General features: G+C 38.1%; 1 protein-coding gene across 1 annotated transcript in view; it reads right to left on the bottom strand.

The window, feature by feature from the left end:
- The window catches only part of JMY (junction mediating and regulatory protein, p53 cofactor), a 66,560-nt gene that overhangs the window by 19,722 nt on the left and 30,116 nt on the right, over positions 1-16,722 (bottom strand). Inside the window, exons 3-6 of the mRNA XM_066569180.1 lie at positions 13,998-14,148; positions 12,016-12,185; positions 6,460-6,625; positions 2,962-3,149 (exon numbers count right to left, since the gene is read on the bottom strand). Of these exons, the coding sequence (XP_066425277.1) occupies positions 2,962-3,149; positions 6,460-6,625; positions 12,016-12,185; positions 13,998-14,148 (675 nt within the window). The remainder of the gene's footprint in view (positions 1-2,961; positions 3,150-6,459; positions 6,626-12,015; positions 12,186-13,997; positions 14,149-16,722) is intronic.

The following is a 16,722-nucleotide window of genomic DNA, read 5'->3' as shown; positions in this document are numbered from 1 at the left end:
CAATGTCATACAACAGATTCTGCCCTTTCTTTTTGCTCAAATAAAGATAATTTATTTTCTCCTGTAAGTTTAAACACACATTGTTCTGCTCTGTGATTTTTCTTAGAGGCTAAGTATCTCTCTGCAGCACTCAACTGCAGAGAATGCTATGCTGGGCAACAACATAAGTATGAAAGCTGGAACTAGTTCTGAGAGCAATGTGATGCCCAAGTTCCACACGGAGACATTACCGCAGGTCCTGAAAGCAGTATAGCCACAGCTATCCCAGCACAATGTTGACAAGATGTAAGTGTACCACTCCTGCATCCAGATGCAGAAAAGCAACACTACCACACACAGCTCTGCCTCTTGTCACACTGCACAACCAGGCATGCTGATACTCCTGCTACAGCCAAAATCAACTCCTTCAGCTTAAAAAGGTATTCTATCATAGCACAACACTGCAACAGATGAGCCACTGAAAGTGACTAGTTCATTATACAGATATATGGGCATGCTAAAAAAATCTCTACTCCTGCTTCAGGGTTTCTTCTTGACCTGTGAACTCCAGTAAGTTAAGCAAAGAACAACAAACAGGCTATCACTTTTAAACAGGTTTGTCTACTTCGTAAGGTGCCAGCAATGTCTTCTCATATCCAGGAGAAAATATCATATACTATAGCCTGTGTAAATTAGCATAACACGACAGGTAAATTCTCTTAAAATACTAACAAGGTACCTTTTGTCTTTACAAACTTACGTAAAACAAACACAATGACAAAGCAAGCTACTTCACATAATCGGCTAACAAGAGACCTCTCTGCTGTAATACTTCATTTGCAGTTTTCTCCATATTGGGTTAACTAGAAACCAGGCAGTGGTTGACAAAATACAAAAAATAAAATACATAAAATATATCAACAGCTTTTCGTTTGCTCTGTTATGCTTCAGATTTAGATACATGTCATGGTTTGAGAGGAAGTGAGTTTTTTGGGATGCTGTGGTCAAACCAATAGGTGCTCAGATTTGAATACTGGCACCTGGTGTGGCCACTGGGGACATGGATACGCCTCTGAGAACACAGAGGTTAAAAGCAGAGAACTCCCAGGAAAACCTCTCTTGGGTTCTGGTGAGTGAAGAGTTCAGACCTCCTCCTGCCCGGCTGCAGCTGGGCGGGGCAGGGGAAGCCAGGCGGCCGGGTGAGGTGAGCCTGGGCCCTGAGGATGGATGGAGGAGCACCAAGAGGCATCGGGCAGCCACCCCCCCACCACCCAGGAGAGAGAGAGCCGGTGTCTGTGCCTGTGCCACCTTGAAATTTGATAGCAGGGCCAGCGAGAAGGAGAAGGGGGGGGGTGCGGCATGCCATGCAGTGTGGGAGTTCTGGACAGGCAGAGCCTGAGATTTTTAACCCTTTTCTTGCATGATGGAAACCTTACAAATGCTGATCCACCTGCAGTTGAATGAGGAGAGATAGGGATGAATAGCAGGAAATGGGCAAGTGTGATGAAAGTCCGTGCAAATTAAAGATGTCCGAGAGAAGCTGAGAAGAATTCTAGGTGGCAAGAGATGATGGAGTGGCCTTTGGCTGGACTTTTCTTGTATAGCCATGGACAGAGCCATGTTTCCTGTGACACAGAGACTGCATCCCGGGGGAGGCAATGGCTCAGAGCCAAGAGAGTTCAGTGTTGAGATCCCTTGGCCCCAGGGGGTGAAATTTGGGGGGGACAGGTGTCCCAAAGGTGAGACTCTGCTCTTTTTGGAACGGACAAAGCACCCCTAAAAGGCAAACCCCAGAAGCAGCTCTGGTCCATGTGCAGTGGTGAGAGCAGTGGACATGGAAGGAAGAGGTCACGATGGCAGACATTCTCCAGGTGGTGCCACGAGTGACATGGGAACACAGAGGTTTCAACTGTGTTTCCAGGGGAAGCCTATGGCACAAGAAGGACCCCTCTCCTCTTGATGAACTGAGAATTGATTATCTGAAGGGTGGTGATGGACTAAGTGTTGGTGATGTGGGGGGTGGCAACTGAATTGAGAGTCCAAGGTTTTGTCTTACTGTGATGCATTGGGAACTTGGATGGGGGGAGGAGGAATGTTTGGAAGGTTTTCATCCTGAGTTTTGTGTGTTTCTTTTATATATTGTAGGTTAATAAAGTTTTTTTTTCCTTCTATTCCTAAGCTGGAGCCTGCTTTGCTCGATTCTTGGTCCCATCTCACAGCAGACACCAGGGAGAAGGTATTTTCATGGGGGCACTGGCATTGTGCCAGTGTCAAACCATGACAATACAGAAATAGATATATTCGTTAACAAGGGAAGGCAAAACCTGAAGGATTTACTGTCAATCTGCTAGAACTCTTTTATGAAGAGGTCATTTTCACATAAAGGGCATGACTGCAAACACACAACCAAAACCGACCAATCACTCTCATCCAGAATGAGGCCAACTGACATTTCTGCATAGTTTTACAGCACATAGTATGGGGTGGAACTGATTTTCTAACAATTATTTTGGGAGACCATTTGGGAGACCATTTGTGAGACCATTTTCTAACAATGGTCTCCCAAAACTTTGACCTAAATAGCACACCCAGAATCACAAATTAAGAATACAGACTGTATTTCATATAGATCTGCCAAACACAGAGTATCAACAACACATGACACAAGTTTAAAAGGATGGTAAGAGAATGAAAATAGAACTTACTAGTGAGAAACACACTTGAAAGTTTAATAGAAATAAGTTTATTTGTTAACTTCAAAGTAATTGAAGGTTCCTTTACAGCTACAAGAAAGGTAAACAGAATCTTAAATGTATCAATATAATAATACATGCTATTTTATTTGTATTCTGTAAAATAACTTTTAGCAAACAATGAACGTAATCCACAAGAATTCTGGAAAATTTCTATCTGCAAGGAAACCTTTTGAAGTTTTACTGAATTTGCTAATTATGTCAAAAAAAAAAGGCAATTAAACAGTACCTTTTTATTTCTGAGGTAGGCTTTCTTGGCTGAAATACGTCCACGCCTTGCTTCCAGCTGGCGGATTTTTTGTTGTAACTTTTGCAGCTCCTCTTTTTGCAAGTGTACAGATGTTGCCATATCCTCTTTTTCAAGCATGGCTTCCATACTTTCGTAAGTGTCATAATACACCACTTCATCTCTCTTCTCTGTTTTAAAGATGTCAGCAATAAAAAAAAAAAAAAAATCAACTCAATGGTTTGCATTTGATTAACATTTTGTTTTCCTCAACAACAACCCTCCCACTGACTTGCAAGATAGGATGCAGAAGAATGCCACAGCCCTTTCAGAGGACTACTACCAAAAATCAATAGGTCAGAGGAAAAGCATTACACAGCAAGGCACTGTGCAGCTTTAAGGTCTTTATGAGGAACAGAAATTAATACCAGTGAAGCTCAGCCTGCTATTCAGGCAAGCTTGGAGTATTAAAACACAAATGCAATTTTAAACAGCTATAATGTGTAGCCTAATTTGAACACAATGCCCATGCAAGTCTTTGGGTTTCACAAGGGACCCAAGGTGTGTAGCAATTTTCTCTGGTCTTCACCATGAAGTTCAGGATAGACAAGACTATCTGAAGTTCTTGGTATGAGATTCTTCTGTTACAACCAACTCGTAATTTCATGTAAGGAACTCAGATAACAGGACACCAAAAATCCTCTCACAGGTTTTTGATGTCCCAGTCACTGCTCCTGGGAGGGAGGGCAACTTCAAGGCAATCCTTCAAAGCACTATAGGCCTGAAAAGGAGGTAATTACTAATCGTTTTATCAACACTCATGATTTTTAGCTTCCTGAGTGCAGCATTTGGAGTAACACTGAGCTCATCTTTAAATGCTGCCTTCTCATCTCTTGCCAAGAAGGAATGTGTGGTGATTATAAATCCTTCAAGATGTTGGGATGAAGAAGCAGTGAAGACCCCTTGTTCTTATTCCACTGGCATACAAAGTAGGATATATTTGTCATACAGCAAGAAGAAAACGCATTACTGCTGTCTGAAACAGGCAGATGCAGCTGGCATGTCTGTCAAGTGTCTATTCCACAGCAACATCAAACTTTCTTTTTTCAACTTTTTCAACTACTTTCAGAAGGACTGTAATTTCTCCTACTTCAGCTACTTGATTATTTGGGGATAGGAACAGGATTTTCCTCAGTATATACTCCATTTTAAAAGCTGTTGTCATGAAGTTGTCACTTCATGTAATTTGTGTGTACAGTCTCTGCTGCAACGAGAATTCCGACTGCCATGCTGATTTCAGCTCAGCAGAAGCCATGGCAGGACCAGACAATAAAGCACAGCAAGATATTCACCTTAAAAGAAAAGCTAATAAAATACACTAAACAGTCCCTTTACTTCAGCACTCAGTTTAAAAAATAAAAACCCTGTAAAGCTTCACCAATATGTAACTGTCAAGTCACTGGAACTCCCTTTGAGATACCACTGAGTAAGAAGACGACTCATGGCTGACAATTATATTTCACCACGCAGTTATAAAATGGGAGAATTTACACCTGAATTTTGCTTTACAAGACATTAATGCAAAGTTAAAACCAGAAATATAGAAGTTCACTCATCGCAAAACCATTTTGACAAGAATGTACTCACACTTCATATGAATAAGATAAATTGTAAATTCCACCTAATAAAGTCATGCTTTTTCAATTTCATTGCAGGTATTTGCTTAATGACTAGTGCTGCTCATAATATGACAACCTATTATCATTCAATCCTTTCAGATCCTTTGCTGAATTTGCAAAAATGTTCTTCTAGGTCACAGCCAACTGCAGTCAATTCAAACCATGCTCTCAAAACATTAGTTGAAAATTCTCTGAATTATCTCTGCAGAACCACTACAGTCAGAGACTAGAGACAAGCAACAGCATCTCCTCGGCTTACACACATGAATTTCAAATCATACAGATGTGCAAAATCAAAGTCTCGTACTTTACTATCAGCACACTTCAAAAAAGAAAGTTTTAACAGACCATGCTTTTCTTTTGACATCATAGGAAACAACACATATTAAAAGACCACTAAATGTTTTAGATGCTTGAATTCAGATTTGGTATTGAATAGTCTGAAACATATGTAGTCACTTGCACATCACATTATTTTTCACATTAATTGTTCTATCCACCCAAGGAAAGCCTGAGAAGGTAATTTCATGTGTTGAACAATTCCCAGACATTTAGGAACTGTATTTTCATCTTCTGTCCTATGGGATAGTTTTGGATTTATTATTAAACAACATCTTACAAATTTAAAATAGCAAAGGAAGCCAGAATGGTGAACTGTTTTGTTGCCATGAGGGAAGGAAAAGGGTGATGGTTTAGGTGTCTGAGGGTTGTATTCTGGATTAGGTGGTGGGTTGAGGTCTTTTCTGAGATTTCTGGAGAAAACATGAATGACAAATTATATTGCCCTGTGACATTTTTACAGCTTAGTCTCTGACAGCCCAGACGTTTTACTATCACTACACCAAAGACAAAGGATTTTGATACACATCTTCTCTATTTCCTGTTCACGGGATTTCTTTCAGTTCAGAAGTGAGCAGACATCTTCAGTACCAAAACTACATGTCTGATTTCCCAGTCCAAAATCTATCTACCTCAAAAGCACTAACTAATTCTCTACCCAGTCAAAGCTGCCACATTTCTGTAACTCATTTACAAAGTTTCCAAGCCTTATGTTCCAAGCATACAGTTATAGTTGTTTCCATCAGAAGCCATAAAGGTGGAGATTAATGTTACAGTGAGACAAATCTGTGATACCTTTGTTTTCTCCTTTTCCAGTGGCAACTCAAAATACAATCCAGCTTCAAACTTCTCTTAGAAGAATTTTCTATCCATAGCAAAATTTTTTATTCAACCCCTACACTCTAAAAACAAAGCTTGCTTAAATACAAACATTAAAGATAAAAAGGTCTAAAGGACAGAACTGGATTGAAAAATGCTGTATTATTTACATGTACTGTTTCCACAGTTTCTAAGTACATGAGATGTAGTAGGATAGTTCTGGAATCATAAGGTTTTCATTGCTGCTCTGAATCTGAGATAACAATATGAACTTCAAGTGTAGATAAAGGAATCCCATTTGCAGATATAGCTTTTGAAAACCAATCACTTTCAAGAAATGAGCAATATCAATGCGTATTGCATATTTTCAGACAAGTCCAGTAATTAAGGCATCTCCTCCTCCCTGATCTTAGTTCTTCAAAACATACATAGTTTGCATATCTTATATGCAAATTTCCAAATATAGGCAATGAGAACCATACCAGAACTTCTTTATGTGTCTGTATATGTCTTATAAACAGGTGTAAATTTTAATTTAACAGTACTTTTGCAGCTCTTCACATGGCAAAGAATCTGTTTTCATTTCATTCCCACAGGCTTCCCTGGATTCCTAGGAAGAAAATTATCTTTCATAGATTTGTATTAATTGAAATAAATGAAGCACCTGACATCAATCTTCTGATGCTTTCAAGCTGTGCTGTCAGTAGCAGCTCTTCACATTTCAAGATCTCGAACTGCACTTCATATAACTGAAGCTGTAGATCATAGTAATCAGCTTCTAAGTGGTCCAAATGGGCTAATGCTTCTGTACCACCTTTCAGGCTCTGCATCTAAATAAAAAGAGAAAACAACAAACAAACAAAAACCATACAACTCCAGGATAATTATGAGAACAAAACCACAGATTTTATTATTACATCTGGATACTGTCCAGTACAGTATATGCAACATGTTAAAATTGAACACATCAAGTCCCTAAGATATGTCCTGATCAGACACACACTTTAAGATGCCTTTAATAACTGACTTTTTTTCTACATGGCAATGAAATAAATCCATTGAATTACATTTTGCAACTGCAATTTGCAAATTTTCAATTTGCATTGAATTACACTTTGCAACTGTCAAGTCATACAGTGCATAGTGTGAAACATTCCTCACACTTTTTTACTCTACCACTTGATTCTCTGAAGGTACATAATTAATTTAGAATTCTCCTATCTTGAATCCCAAGTCTAGAAGTAGACATCTAGAAAGCTACAGTTTAAACCTGTAAAAGGAGAAATGTGAAAGGAGGAAACCTGTGAAAGGAGGAAAAAATGTGAAAGGATGTGCAAACAGGGATAAATACATGCACTGATCATCCTGTAATGACAATTTAGTTGTTCTGTTCTTTCTGGAGTCCTTCACAGAATAACTACACAGATTAAAATATTTACATATATTTCAGTTCTCATTTGTATTATATGTTTGAATAGAAAAGTAACACACAACCAAAGTGAACTGCAACCATTCTCTTTCATTCAGTCAAACAAGATTTATCTGCTCAATACAGTCAGCCATTCAGATCTTATTTAAACAAATACCAGCATGTAAGGGAATCTTATGTGCTGAGGCTGGAGGGAATTCACACACTTCTACAACCTGCATGCAGAAGAGTTAGGGCCACATCCAAATTTTTTACCTGCTCAAATAATGTATATATGATAGTTTCTCTCAGATACTGTATGAAAGTAATGGTAAACTTTAATAGAGATGTGTGATCTGTCTACCTCATTATTCAGAAGAAATGTCCAGTTTCATATTATAGACAGTCAGTCATTAAAAAGGGATGTCTACCAAGCAAAAATACCCAACCTATTTAGCGATACATTTAATAAAATATTTGCTAGCATGTTCTGTACATTATGGTGTTATCTTAAAGTTGTAAAACTGAGTCTGTAACAAACAGCTACAAATCGGCTCCTTGAGTATTTAAATATGACTGTAGTAAACTAGAAAGGTATCTGTACTGAATTAAACCAATGACCCATTTTAGTCAATATCCTGTTTTGGGAAAATGTTGCAAAAATCCAGGACAGTGAAACAAAACAGGCAGTGCAGTGATATCTTCCCAAAAGGATTCACCAGCCTCCAGCATAACCTGTAGCACAACTTAAACCACACTGCTGCCTCTTATATGAAACAGACTTACTAGACTTAATTAATACATTTGTCCTATCCCTTTTGTTTTTTTTTTAGCATGTAAGCTTTTAGCACCTGCACCATTATCCATTGACAGGGATTTCACAGCTCAAATTAACGCAAATAGTTCTGTGTACTACACTTAATTCCATATAAGACTGCTAGACAGAAGATCAGCAAATCAATTCTTGCAACTTCTAATTTAAGTTTCTTCTGCTACGTTTTGTACTTCTGTATGCATTTTTGTATATGAACTATTAGTCTGAAAATTCCAGTAAGTCCTTAAGTGAACACAGAAACCTTACAATCATTAATGTATCATGCATATGCTAGAGTCCTCTGCTACACAAAAATATCTTGTTATGCCATTTTATTACTTTGCATCCATATTAGGTTACTAATTTGACCAGAACAGTAAATGATATAGTGATTGCATAATTGGAGTGAACTACAGGGTACTTTTCAAGACAAAAGGACTGATTCTCTTGAACTCTCCAGTTTTCCATCTAAGATGGATAATGTTTATTGTTCAGGCATGATATTAGCATTTTTCAAGGAATTTGACATTTTTCAAGGATTTCCTCACTGTAAAAAGGCAAAAATTTGGTGGGTTTGGGGGTAAGGAAAGTCATTGTGGGAAATGTCTGTTTCTTTTTAAATTAAGGTAGTGTCAAATGTGGCCACACCTAAGAACTTCCCTTTTTCCATGAACTGTGAAAATTACTCAAACCTTCATAATTTTTTTCTTAAAAACAGATGTTCCAAAATTTAAATACTCCATGCATATAAAAACTGAATAAAGACATAAAGACACACACAGATCATCTCCAAAAGTATCAGCTCACCAAGTTATAGCAGCTGAGTACTTCATTCAGTTGCACTAGTGTCTGCCTGATAAAGGACCTTAGCATCTGACAACTGTACCTTTGCCCTACAAAGAGCATACACTACAGATGCTGTTAGTTACCTGCTCTGTTTTAGGGGTACCCCGCCACTTTATTCAGCTTTCAGGTGCAAAAGAAATGGGAAATTAGTACTGCTGTACGATTCATGGGCAGATATCCTAGCTACATAACAGCTCCCCATGTAAAGCTAGAACAAAGACCTTGAATTTCAACAATTTATGTAAAATTTCATGTAGGATACTCATGATGTGTGATAATTCAAAACAGTATAATCACTTTTGGACATATTTCAGTATATGCTGTTAAAAATTTCTCTTCTTAATTGAGAGCAATTCTTATGAGTTTTTACCTAATCTGTACTACTAATTTTCTGCATCCTTGGTAGCTCTCAGGCTGAACAACATTGTGAAAGAAACACAAAGAAATTTAACATGGGAACAGTAGGGGAAGCATTCTGCAGTTGTGCTGGTTTTGGCTGGACTAGAGATAATTTTCTTCTCAGTGTCTGTTTTAGTGCTGTGTTTTGGGTTTGTGCTGAACACAGGGTTGATAATACAGAGATGTTTTTGTTATTGCTGAGTAGGGCTTGCTCAGAGCCAAGGCCTTATATGCTTTTTGTATGGTCACTCTAGCAGGAAAGATGGAAGTGCATTGGAGGTTGGGAAGAGACACAACCAGAACAGGTGACCCCAGCTGACCAAAGGGATATTCCAGACCATGTGACATCACGCTCAGTATATAAAGCAGGGGGAAGAAAGAGGAAGGGAGGAAAATTTGGAGTTAGTGGAGTTTTATATTTCCAAGTCAGTTACCTGTGATGGGGCCCTGAACTCCTGGAGGTGGCTGAACACTTTTCTGCCCATGGGAAGACATGAATCCTCATTTTGCTTTGCTCTGCTCACATATTTGGCTTTGGCTTTCCCTATTAAACTGTATTTATCTCAATGAGTTTTCTAGCTTTCAAGCCTTCTGATCCCACTTGTGAGGGAGCAAGTGAGCAGCCACATGGCTCTTGGTTGCTGGCTGGGGTTAAAACACCACAGTGGTGGAACAAAAAACTTAAACTGGGGAGATCCAAGTTCAATTTCCCGTAATGTCACAACTTTCTGCACTAATGAAATAAAATAATTTAATCTCTACAGTATTTGTTGTTGCCTTTATACCAATCAGAGAGTGGTTGCATTCACTGAATCATAGAGCAGCTTGGGTTGAAAGGAATTTCAAATTTCATCAAGTTCTAATCCCTCTACCACAGCCAGGGACACCTTTTACTAGACCAGGTTGCTCAGAGCTCCATCCAACCTGGCCTTGAACACTTCTCAGGATGTTGATCCTCAATGTCTCTGGTCAACTTGTTCCAGTCTTGCTCCCTCAAAGTTCAAAGAATTTCTTCCAAAAATATTTCATCCACCTTCAGTTTAAAGCTATTTCCCCTTCTCTTACTGCAATATGCCCTTGCAAAAAATTTATTTTCCAAGACTGTATGTTCAAAAATCCATAGACATCCTGTTGAACACAAACACTTTCCTCAAGAGAAGTCATATCATGTCTTTGTTCTGAATTGTCATTTTTCTCAGCTAAAATCCAGATGTATTAATTTCTTGAGCATTTTAGTCTCTTCAAACAAATATTCTGTTTTTATCTTCTAGAATATAGTAGTTAAATGATTTGCCAGGAGGTATTTCAGTTGTACAAACATTATCTTTATAAGACTGCCACCATTCTTTGCAAAGATGGGATTCCCAGTCAAGTTTCTCACATTCAACTCTTTATACTTAAACCTTTTACATTCTCAGAACACATGATGTGTATCCGAGCAGAATCTGGTTAGTGCTATCTCCCTTTCACTATACTCAGACCCAGAGCTCTCTATACCTTGTAATACACCATCCCAAAGCGCCATGGCCATTAAATACTCCTTATTTCTCTGTCCCCAAAAGCCCCAAACTCATAGCTCACTTTCATCCTGATGTATACTACAAGGAATCCTTCCTTTTCCTGTGCAGCCCCTAACACTTGCGCATATCAAACCAAACACTCACTCATTTACCAGACTGAGATCTCATTCAACAAAAATGCACAAGTCTCAACAGGGAAAAAAATAAAATGTGCCACAAAAAGAAGATGCACGGTTACTCTAAGTGAAAATATTCAATATATTTCCAATTAGTTGTGCTGGATTGTCTCATCAACTCTTGACTAAGGATGACAACAGCTTGATAAACTCAGGTTTTCAGACAACTCTTGGATTTCCAAATCTAAAGAGCACTAAATGCAGCAAACCTATTTTTGTGTTCTGGGTCTTGCATGTACTCTCTCTTCCCTGCAGATCAAGCTGTCTTCTACAGAAGCTCCCTAAATAGACACATAGTCTATCAGCCTTACAAACCTACCAGCCTTTGCAGTGCTAAAGTTGTGAGCTCTCTGGATAACCTTTTCATAACAGCACCATCAGTTTAGTCAAATTTTGCTGAAACATTGAAAAGTTTGAAAAGTTCTCCTAAAACAATCATCTAATTGCTAGAACACACATTAACATTAGTATGACAGAAAGTTCTTTACATCAAACATCCATATGCTAGCAAAGTTTAAAAGAGAATTTGAAACACTGTTACTTTTGAGATGTCATAAAGTCCAATAAATGTGGATTTTTTTCCTGCTAAGGCATTTAAGCACAGTTTCATGCATGAACTCTTTCCTCAGGAAAACCGTGACTAGCACAGCCCCCTCTGGAAGATTACCTGGTAATTAAGGTAAGCAGAGGAAGAGTGCAACACAACCATCCAGCTACCCATATATTTACTAGTGGTCAGACACCTTCCATCTGGAATGTCAGAGCTATTCTGAAAAAGTGGTCATGCCTCAGAGCTAAACTGCAGAGATTACACAGCAGCCAATTTCTGTCCTATCCTTTATCTTCACTTTACTCATCCCAGTTGATGGCTGTAAACATTAACAGCAAAAACTGTCTTTCTGGTTGACTAACCAGGAAAAGGTGAGCAGAAAACATATGTAAGTGGCACAAAACTCACCACACCTACATTGTCTAACATTGTCTAACCTACATAATTTGGCTAACATTGCTTCTTTCTGTGCGCTTTAATTTTCTACTTGCTGGCATGAAAACTTACCTCCTCTTTCAGCGCATGCTTCTTCTGCTCCAAACAGATTTCTTTAGCACGCATCAACTGCAAAGTCTCCTTAGAAACCGCATACTGAAGCTTTTCCATACGTTCCACTGCTGCTGCCCATGCTGCCTTACCAAATTTTTTCTGGTCTGCTCGCATTCGATCATACACAGCTACAGAAAGGAAAAAAAGAGGCAGGCATCTTACTAGTCTACTCTTCAAACACTAGTGATCCTGCTGTAAAGAAAATGCACACATTTGTACTTAATAAAAATCTCATTAATACAACTATTTGGTCTTGAACTGGATCCCAAATTTTCCCCACTTCTGTAACCACCAATTATTGACTACTAAAGTCTCCAGCTTACCTTAATAAGATTTATAGTATAGTCATAAATTAAAGTAAATTTGAAGAGTGAAAAAAATACTACTTAAAACAAAGATTTCAGCTTAACTTCAAGTGCAATTCTGTAAGAACACTGCATGACATTAAAACAACATCTATCTTTTAACTCAAAATGCAGAAGTCCCTTGCCTGATCCAGATTTACTATTCTTGGGCCCCAGATAACATCTAGGCGGACACATACAAGATTTTCACCACTGTTAATATACAGATCATGTGACACTGTACTTAGCATTGCAAAGCAAAAGCCACAAAAGTAAGGGAATCAAAGGGGTGGCATTAAGTCACCACAGGCTATTACATGCTGTTCTTAGGTAATAAGAAGCACCTTTATGTTTTCATGTGTTTTTCCTCTGCCGTCTGTTAACATTTGGGTATGTAAGACTACCCTGCAATCAGCACGAGACCAAGAAAAACCCCAAACACAAAAACCATGTAAGTAACCTGTATCTTAAAGATCTACACTGTAATCAGCCTTCAGGCATGTCATTTTCCACTGGTTTTGCCCCAAATCCTGACTGCTGTACATAAAAAATCATGTGAACAAAACCAACAAGTAAATATTTACAAATATGCATTATCAACTAGTAGTGTATCTTATTGGCTGCCTATGTCATACTAGAAAAGGAGCAAAACTGATTAGTACATTTAGAATTTCCTCTAATTAAATTTATTCCAACATGCTTTAACCTATTAAGTCATCCAGTCAGAGTAAGGTGAAATTTCACATTAACTTGGGTGGTCACTGAACAGAGTAAATTTGCAGTGCCTGCATCTCTTGAGTCAGATGTAACAGTCATGTACAGAGATGACAAGAGACCTACCAGTCAAAAAAGGATTTCTCCTGTGGAACTTGCACAATCACTATCACCAAGGCAAAGAAAGAAACAGGGACCTGCAGTTAGGCAGGGGAGGACACCAGGACAAACTTTGTCAGTGAACTAGAAAATGGTCTGTTTGCCCTATTAAACTGGTTATTTAAGTTAAAATGGTACAAGGATGAGAGCACGGGTGTACGTACCAAGTCATCTGACCTCGCTCTACTGTACCACTTTTTAGTGAAACCATCACATTCTTCAAACACAAAAAAGCCAAGGCTATATCCATGAAGGCTTCTGAACAACAGAGCAGCTTTCATTGAGTAGTTAAAGTGAAGTTAATGCTTAGTTATGAAAAAAATTACTGAAAGGCAAGGAAGACTAGAAAAGGAAATCAACTGAAAGACAATTAGCATTTACTATGAGGGTCTGCCATATCCAATACAGAAAACAGAATCCACCAGGGACTCTATGCTCCTAAATCCTTTGCAAATACAGAATACCACTAATACAATTACATTGAGAAAGTGGCTGTAAAGCTTCTACCTAAAATTTCTATTCTGTTCACTGCTGCTGATGTTCTGAAAAGGTTTACAAGTGAAAGATTCAAATAGACACAGAAGAAAAAACAAATAGGAATGATTACTGCATTTTTCTCATGAAGAATTGATGAAAAAAATAACTCACGGTACAAGGTAGACATAGTAAACATTAAATAATTTAACTTTTTATGTGATGGATAGGATGACAGGAAATAACTACCTTTTTGTGTTTTAGCTGTTATTTCAAAATATTTAACTGTAAGATCTTGAATAGAAAGCACAGCCATGTGAGCTTTTTTCTGCCAATCAGCATCTTCTTTTTGCAGACTCTCAATTCTTCTGGGGCCCAGGTAGTCATTCTCTATTGAGATCTGAAAATAAATCAGTCCATAATTAAAAATACAATTAATTGCAGCTATTCTGCCAACAGCAAACAGTTTCAGGGCTACAAAAAGAAAGAAAATGCAACCAAACGGAGATAAAGCCACCACCCACAGTTTCTAGTCAACAGTAAAAAACTCTTTGGAAGCACTCCCTCCTCTTGAAAAAGTACATCCATCTTTCATAATTATTGCTCTTATTGGGCACATAAAACCCACATATATAAGCTTGATTTGTCAGCATCTTTTTATTATGTATCTTATTACCTGCAGATTACATGCTTCATGCTTCATCCAGGCTTTCTTCCAGCCTGGACTATTTCATTCTGAACTAAATAAATGCTCTTTGATCAGAATGAAGCTGGCAACCATGGCTGTCCTGGGGTAGTGCTAAGTAAGGATCAACATTTTAGAAGTTTTTCTTTGTTATAGATGACTTAAAGTATATTTTCTTAGTGCCTGGGAGCTGAAACATCCTTTCATTGCCAAGATGGAAGGCAATTTTATTCTGAGGTTCCAGCTATCTGAAGCCAATAAAAGACCTGGAGTTTGTGTTACAATTAATAAATACATAGCTTTCTCTCCCAAACCTGAGAATTTCTACACACCACTCACACTACAACAACAGACTACATATCTTGTATCTTAATTAAAAATTTAAGCCTGCTCATGCAATACCAAAGTATTAATTATTAATATTTTTCATATCTATCAGTCAAGAAGACAGCTTAATAGTACAGGCAAAACTGAACAAAAGCAAAAGTGCTCATAACTTTGTATATCCCTGAATATTTCAGCCTGAAGTTCTAGTGCCTCAAGTATCAATCTTGATTTCACAGAGCTTCAATTTGGTCTAAATAGCCATTCCACTCAAATTGCAAGTGAAAGGTTTTTAAGTGACTGTTCAGGACCTACTTCTGCATACCCACTTGTCTCTGTCTCTCAGACGGATGATTTTCACAAGCAAAACAAAATAGATTCCTTCTAAATACTTGTTCATTTCTTGAAAAACACTTAGACATTAATAAGGTATTTGAATCTACTTCTTTTTTTTTCCCAAACTCTTAGAAAGGCAACAGATGAAGCATAATGTGGACAAGTGGTAAGTGAGTAACACTTACTAGATACATGATAACATGTCATTCTATGGAGCAGGTATGCATCATGTTACAGGTTTCCAAATAAATATTGAATCGTAGACATACATACATACATATATATATATATATACACACACATATATATATAAACACACACATATCAGTGAATTACTCACTGGTGAAATTAATGCTTTCTATTTACACAGAACTCTGAAACAGCTAATTCATTTGTGAAGCTGGATAAAAAGCAACACAGTTAAAAGTCATCCTTTCCTGCTCCTTGGTAGAGATGAGGTAACTTGACACTGAATAGACAAAGGATCACTGATAATGTGAGTAATGCTCTTATTAGGCAGGAGTTCTAGGAGAATAAGCCTCAAAGTAACATTTTTTCATAAAGTTTTGCCTGCCAAATATTATTCACACATGGTGCAAGCTAAAGAGTTTTATGATTGCATAATATAATTGTATCTTTGTTCCCTATAGCAAGTATTTACAAATAACAAAAAAGGGAAGCATCTTTTCATTATCCACAATCCCAAGTATGTCATCCATATATCATAATTGGCATTAAAGGTACTCATAAAGCAACACAGAGAAAACCCAAGAAGTCGTAGCTGCATGAAGAAGAACTGATCAACAACTTGCCTTTAGGTTGCAGGAACAGTGTCATGCTTAAGAGAAGTGTGAAAGGAGCCCCAGAAAGATAAAATGGATAGAAACTTAACTAATGTTACTTGATCTGCCTTCATGCTTGCCCACACCTACACATCTAGCCAGACAGTCAAACTCTTAGAACATGGTTCTTAAATATCTTGCAGTAGAATCAAAAAAAAACCAAAGGTACAGCCAATGTTCATGTTTGGACTTTGCATTCTGCAGCTTGGATAAGGGACACACAGACAGAGTGTTAACTTTCTGGCTCTGATGACACGAAATAATGGAGGATGGATGTACTGGTTTTGGCTAGATTAATATTCTTCGTATTAGCTAGTATGGGCTCTGTTTTGGAATTGTGCTGCAAACAGTCTTAGTTATACAGGGATATTTTAGCTATTGCTAGCAGTGCTGACACAGAGCCAAAGCCTTTTCTGCTTTTCATCCCCACTCCACTAGTGAGGAGACTGGGAGTTCCTCCCAGTAGGAAAGGGAAACAGGTGGGAAACCTGACCCCAGCTGACCAACAGAGACATTCTATACAATAGAGTACTGTGCACAGCAATAAAGCTGAGGGAAGTAGGTCATGTTCAGAGGGATGGGTGTTTGTCTTTCTAAGTCACTGTTTGTTACCCTGCACTCTTGGAGATAGCTGAACATTTGCCTGCCCATAAGAATCAGTGAATGAATTCCCTGTTTTGCTTTTTTCACGTGCATAGTTTTTGCTTTGCATATTGAACTGTCTTTATCTCAACTCATGAGTCTTCTCAGTTCTACTCTTCCTATTCTCTTCCCACCACCACTGAGC

Source organism: Molothrus aeneus, chromosome Z (assembly GCF_037042795.1).
Source record: "Molothrus aeneus isolate 106 chromosome Z, BPBGC_Maene_1.0, whole genome shotgun sequence".
Taxonomy (NCBI): domain Eukaryota; kingdom Metazoa; phylum Chordata; class Aves; order Passeriformes; family Icteridae; genus Molothrus; species Molothrus aeneus.
Note: the sequence above shows the minus strand (reverse complement) of the source record. Positions and strands in the feature narration are given on the sequence as shown.